Source organism: Triticum dicoccoides, chromosome 7A (assembly GCF_002162155.2).
Source record: "Triticum dicoccoides isolate Atlit2015 ecotype Zavitan chromosome 7A, WEW_v2.0, whole genome shotgun sequence".
Classification (NCBI taxonomy): Eukaryota; Viridiplantae; Streptophyta; class Magnoliopsida; order Poales; family Poaceae; genus Triticum; species Triticum dicoccoides.
Window position 1 is genome coordinate 147,333,231 of NC_041392.1, and position 6,626 is coordinate 147,339,856.

The window sequence follows — 6,626 nt, forward strand, 5'->3', positions numbered from 1 at the left end:
TATATAAAGATTCAGGTGGGGAACTCCCCCCCGGTGAAAATTCAAAAAAAAAAATTACACAGAAGGTGTGGCCGCTCTTCCTATTTTCACACGTTTTTTTTTGCTAGCCTTTCTATTTTTCACATGTCATTTGCACTGCCCTAAATTCATGCACACACAAACAAAAGAGTTGCACTGTCCCTGTTTTCTTGCGAGTACCAGTTATTACACTACCCTACAAGTTGCTCAAAAGAAATTATTACACTACTGTACAAAAGCAGGTAGTCACTTAACACTACCCTACAAAAATATGTTCGCTTAGCCCGTAAGCAAGAAAGATATAACAAGTCCCCCTCCCCCCTCTACATTCATCCATCGTAAAATCAGTTTGAAGGGCGCGAACATTTTCTAATTTCCTGATTTTTTTTGAATTTGTGAAGAAAATCTGAAAATGGGGAGAATTTTTGAAATTCTGAACAGTTTTTGAAAAGCAAGGACATTTTTTGAAATTGCCAAACATTTTCAGAAATGCATTTTCTTAATTTGCAAACAAAATTTGAAAACAGAAACATTTTTTGAAATTTTCAAACATTTTTCAGAAATACATTTTCTTAATTTGCGAACAAAATTTGAAAACAGAAACATTTTTTGAAATTTTCAAACATTCATTAAAATTTTAAAAAATATTGGAATGCCAAATATTTTTTAAAATAAATAAGAAACTTGAAAAGTAAAAGAAGTAAAAAAAATAAAAAAGAAACAGACAAGAAAACAGAAAAACCCATAAAAACCAGGCAAAACCGGCCAGGAACCTTTCCTAAACCGGGATCGGTCGAACACTTTACGACCGGCCCGGAACGCTCTTTCTCTACTCATGAAGCATCGGTAAATCGACGCAAAGAGCGGCGAATAGGAAATTGCGTATATTTCATCTAAAAAAAGGAAATTTCGTATATCATGGGGATGCCTTTTAGTTTTAGGTATCCGTGGCACTTCATTGGTAGTGGGCCGGCCCAAGTACGTAAGTGAAAAGGCCACTACAGCTTTTAAATGCAAATGATGCATCTCTCTGTAAAGAAAATGAAAGAAAAACACAAGAAAAATCCCAATCAATTGTAGAAATAATCACAACTTGCCCAATAAAAAAAATTACTGTGATCATTGTCAAAAATGTGTATTCGAAATAATCTGTGCTCACCGAAATAATAAGAATGTACATATGTACGTCGATGCTATTTCCTTGCCTCTACTTGTTTTCAGTATCTTCTAGAAATTAAAGCATCTTCTTTTTCAGTACCTAATTCTTCCATATATTTGCAAATGGAAGCAAAATATAGCAGCATTGTACATAAACATGAAGCATCCTATATCTATATAAAATAAAATGTAAGATGACTAAGAATTGCACACAAGGTGTGGCCGCTCTTCCTATTTTCACACGGTTTTTTTTGCCAGCCTTTCTATTTTCACATGTCATTTGCACTGCCCTAAATTCACGCACACACAAACAAAATAGTTGCACTGTCCCTATTTTCTTGCGGGTACTCAGTTATTACACTATCCTACAAGTTGCTCAAAAAAAGTTATTACACTACCCTACAAAAGCAGGTAGTCACTTAACACTACCCTACAAAAAAACGTTCGCTTAGCCTGGAAGCAAGGAAGATATATGCATGCCACTGCAAGTATATAACAAGCCCCCCTCCCCCCCTCTACATTCATCCATCGTAAAATCCAGTTTGAAGGCCTTAATCTTTCATACAACCCTCTCAGTTTTCCACAAGAAACTAAATGGATCGGTCCATGAAGGTCTTTGTGGTCGTCTTCCTGCTCCTTGTGGCTACAGGTGCGTATCCCGTACTTACTACTCCCTCTGTCCGAAAAAGCTTGTCCCTCAAATGGATGTCTCTTAAATGGATGTATCTAGCATCAAGTTAGTGCTAGATAAATTCATTCGAGGGACAAGCTTTTTCGGACAGAGGGAGTATTTAAGATAACTGACAATACTGCTATAATTATGTACTACTGTATGTGAGATGGCTGATTTCCTCCTATGAATTTTGCCGTGTAGGGTTCCAGGGAGCAGTGCAGGTAGTTTTGGCGAGGGAGTGTAGGTCAGAGAGCAAAAAATTTGTGGGGCTGTGCGTGAGCGACACCAACTGTGCAAGCGTTTGCCTGACCGAGCGTTTCCCCGGAGGCAAGTGCGACGGCTATCGGCGATGTTTCTGCACCAAGGACTGCTAGATGGCCCCGTTTTCTTCTTGCATACATGCTTCCGTGTAATAATAACTGAATAATACTAGATCTGCATCTATATCTATGTAATGTACGGTGCATATGTGAGTGCTACCTCTAGGAAGTACTCCCTCCGTTCCGATTTACTCGTCGTGGTTTTAGTTCAAATTTAAACGAAAATCACGACGAGTAAAACGGAACGGAGGGAGTACATGAACATCATACAATCCGAACAAAGTTTCAGCGGGGAACCAGTTCAAGTTGAATAATCCAACACTCCGGAATTCGAGCTCCTACTGTTTTCAGGGTTGAAACGAATATAAGCTTAAACTTGCAGGGTTAACTTCAGCAGAATTGCTTCTAATTCTGCAAAAATATTGAGGATAAAAGAGATTTAAGAATCTAATCTACCAATTTACATATTTTAGACCGATATATTTGTGTTGAGCTACAGGACATATCCCAGATCCGCTGTTGAGCTTCACATGCCTCAGTCACAGGTCAAAATATGCGAGGATGGACGACAGAAACAAGGTGTCAATTTTACAGCTCAGTTCAATAATTTGGGCTAAATCTGTGGCTTCGTGGGATTAATATCAAAATATGTACTCCCTCCGTTCTCTTTTGTAAGACGTTTTAGACAGCTGTCTGTCTAAAACGTCTTACAAAAGTAAACAGAGGGAGTAGTTTTCCTCGGAAGTTTTGCTACCAGAATGTATACAGTTTTCTGAACGAATAAGGTTTCACCATGTAGGGTCTGAAATAAGAGAGACGTAGCCTAAACATCCAAGCTGTAGCTTGCTGTATGCAAGGCCTAACATCCAGCATTTTATTTCTTCATGCCCCAACCAGTAAACAACCCATGGCAGTTCTAACCCTATTAAATTAATTAACTAAAGCTTTCTGTCTAGCTTATCCAAAATCATATAGTCTGTCTAACTATATATGAGATCTCTGATTTTCAGAACTGTCATTCTATAACGGAGGCTCACACGTATTTTCAGCTTCGTTTGTGCACAGCAAAGGAAAACTTCTCAAAAATAAATTTAGACCAAAAAGATAGCAGCAAATTAATCCAGATATGTATTTATCCAGAAACTTGCTAGTTTCAACTAACTTCCAGAATAATGGAAATGAACAATGTACTGGAACTAAATTAGCCAAGCAAATTATTTCAAGCAAATAACACAAAAATATATACATATGCATCTGGTTGTGAAGAATCTAAGAAACAAATAGGTAAATCCACTATGAAATTTTATTCAACAATCCATACCTAGCTACAGATGGAAAGTTGGCGTGTAAAGCATAGTTCTTCATCAGTTAGTAATGCTGTAACTGATAACTCATAGCAAAACTGTAAAACATTGCAGGAATGAACACTGGATATGACAAACCTTAGAACACTTCTTTCTTACTACAACTTTCTACAACAAGTGTCAGCACTTCCTCTTTACCTATGTTGTTCCACAGAACAGCTCTGTTGGCATTTTCAACAACAGCTAGAAGAGTAAGTATCAGCAAGGCCTGGAACACTATCATCATAAGGATGCACAAAATCGTGTGGAGTATGCCAATCGAAATAATAAGTAATATACAGTACTGTATTAGGGAAGCTGTTGATACACATTACAGAGCATGTTTGTAATGCAGAATTCCACAAGAGTAACAATAATAAGTTTATTTCCTAAAGGAACAGGAAGATTCTAACGTCCCAACTGAGACCTAAAAGACGCTGATAGTTGTCTGATCTTAGTACAAAACGCAGACTGAACAAGCCAGGTTCAGAAACTTGTGTATTAGCATGACATGATGAAGAACCAATTCATGACTGTGCCATGCTTTCTTCTCTACTGGATGACGACCAAAACATATTCGAATTCAGAAAATATTAGCAACTACAAAACTGCAAGTGACATACTATAGTGGACACCCAACATCCAGTTAGAGTGTTAGTAAACAGCACAGAAACAGGACTTGCCAGCTTGCTGTGCAGACTCCAGAGTGAAAACTTCATTGTGAAAAAAAAACAGTTAAATACTATTCAAGCCTGTTCTTGGTTCTTGCAATCTGAATCTAGTGGGCACTTCCCCTTTGAGAGTAGCAGCATAGTCTTCAGCAAGGCGAGGCGCAGCTTCCTTGTGAGGACGTATGAACTTGTCCACGAATACCTTCTCACTCACCTGGGCTGCGGTGTAGAAGCTTCGGTTAGGCTTTAGCAATCCATTTTCTTTAAGGAACTTCACAACATAGTACCGAGGTTTGAGCCGGCCTCTAAGCTATAAGTGAGCATTGCCGGCCTGTGAGCAATGTACTCCGGCTCTAACCCAACCTCGGACATCAAGAATTCCGACATGCGCAACAGCCTCTCCTGGGAGTTCCTCAGCACCACAGGAAGCTTGGCAACAGCAATGGCCACCTCAGCTTCCGACCACCTGAAAGTCTTCTTCAGGAACTCCACCTTAGCAGCAATCTTCTCCTCGCTGAGGAATGCGACAGCCAACAGCGCGTGCCTGAACATCGCAGAGCCACGGGGCACACCGACATCTTCGGCACGCGCCACCATGGCCTGGATGCGCTCTGGCTTGCTGGTGAGCAGCCTCGGCACAGGGATGCATAGCTTGGCAATATCACAGTCACCTAGCCCGCACTCCCGGAGGAGCGCGACGTTGGGCTTGACAACGTTCTCCAGGTCGGAGCTGAGGAGGTAGGAGTTGTACTTGAGCGCCTGGAGGAGGTTCTCGAAGGAGCCGAAGAGGGGGACGTAGTACTGCAGCTTGGAGATGATGGTGGGGCGGCGGAAGCGGGCGGGGTCGACCAGGACGAGGCGGGCGATCTGGGACGGGGAGAGCCCGAGGTCCCGGAGCTCGGTGAGGCGCGGGACGAGGGTCTTGTCGACCTCGGAGCAGAGGAGGAGAGGGTCGTACACGACGACGGCGGCGACGTCGGCATCGGAGAGGCCGAGGTCGGAGAGGAAGGCGAGGACGGCCTCGGGCTTGGAGGGGGATTTGAGGCGGGAGAGGACCTTGGAGGCCTTGACGGCCTGCGCCGGGGTGAGGTGGCAAGACGCGACGAGGTAGTCCGCCACGGCGAACGGGGCAGGGCTAGCCGACGCCGCCACGGCGGCGGCGGTGGCGGCGAATCGGGTGTTGGAGAAGAGGCATCGGTGGCGGAACGCGAGTAGGGCACTTGTGGCGCGGGGACGGAGAGAGAGGAGGAGGACGTGTTTCTGGAGGAGAAGCATGGCTGGCGGCGGCGGCCGAGGCGACAGCGGGGGGAGGGCGCGGCGGCGGCGAGAGTCGGACAGGGAGAGCGAAGAGATAGCGGCTATCGTCACGCCAAATGTTATCTTTCCAATTTTTATGAGCAACGGTAATTCCGCGAGCGCCAGTTTTCTGGCGGTTGTAGGCGAGGAAAAGATACAAATCAAACGTCAAAATTTCTTACGTGACAAATCGAACGGTGTAAATTATATTGTCATGAGGATGTCAATTTTTGCGGTGAAAAGTTATTGCATAGAATTGTCTTGTTTGCTAAATGAATGGGACACACTCCCACCAAGCAGTTTGATCAGAAATGAAGCACCAGACCTATCGAAAGCCGTCGATCCTAGCAGAATCTCAAGGTCACATGATCTAATCATGTCACCTCTTTTCAACAAAAAAAGAAAGAATAAGAAAGCAAATTGTTCAGAAACTGCTAATTTTTCCTTCTAATCACTTCCCTGTCGCCTCTTTCCTTGCGGCGTTCCCCAAACCAAGCTCACCATCCACCCACACCGCTCCCCATCTTCGGATTGGACTCCAGCCAACAAAGCAGTTCCTCCCCATGCCTCCCCACCACACTACCCAGTTCCGCGACGACGCTCCTCCCTGATCCATCGTCCTTTTGCTCCGATGCGGAGTGGATCTGGTAGATGTCAATCGTTCGGACTTGGTAAAGGTTGTCGCAACACCTGTAGTAGGACAGAGGACTTATCGCGATGCCCGCGGACCAATTTGCTATGTCTCTATCGCTGACGTCGGTCAAAGATGCCACGTGGATTGGCATGGGTCTTCCTCGGCTAATGAGACCTCGACCCCGAAGTCTTCAGAGTATCTTTTTGATAGGCGCACTTTCTCTTTTTTTTTCTCTGACTTGACTCGGCTTGACCTACTCGACTCAACGGTTAGAGTATCGCTTTCGTACAACGAGAGTCATTGGTTCAAATCCAATCGTAGGTAAAATCAGCCGAAACCCCCGCTTTTGCCAGCATGATAGCAAGCACAGACTGGCATCAAGGAGTAGAATGACCAAAGCATCAGTTGCTTCCACTTGTTTGTTGCCTTCTGGGACCGACAGACAAGGTACCCCCTGTATTCGTGCCAAGGTATTGAGGGGGATAGAGAGGGTTATTTTTGTGATTGGGTCTT

The 6,626-nt window shown here is 43.8% G+C and overlaps 1 protein-coding gene and 1 pseudogene across 1 annotated transcript; one reads left to right on the forward strand and one right to left on the reverse strand.

Annotated features, from left to right (window-relative positions):
* Nucleotides 1-1,687: 1,687 nt before the first annotated feature.
* On the forward strand, nt 1,688-2,507 carry LOC119331349 (defensin Tk-AMP-D5). The gene is made up of 2 exons (XM_037604515.1): nt 1,688-1,825; nt 2,051-2,507. Exons 1-2 carry the CDS (start codon nt 1,771-1,773, stop codon nt 2,221-2,223), a joined length of 228 nt encoding a protein of 75 aa, XP_037460412.1. The 5' UTR covers nt 1,688-1,770; the 3' UTR covers nt 2,224-2,507.
* A 1,290-nt stretch (nt 2,508-3,797) lies between these two features.
* LOC119332521 lies at nt 3,798-5,556 on the reverse strand (annotated as a pseudogene).
* Nucleotides 5,557-6,626: the final 1,070 nt, after the last annotated feature.

What these genes read in the sequence shown, in the direction of transcription:
- LOC119331349 (XM_037604515.1), top strand. Translation starts at nt 1,771, where the DNA reads ATGGATCGGTCCATGAAGGTCTTTGTGGTCGTCTTCCTGCTCCTTGTG. An exon ending in CCTGCTCCTTGTGGCTACAG is followed by an intron (nt 1,826 to 2,050) that starts GTGCGTATCCCG and finishes TTTGCCGTGTAG; the next exon opens with GGTTCCAGGGAGCAGTGCAG.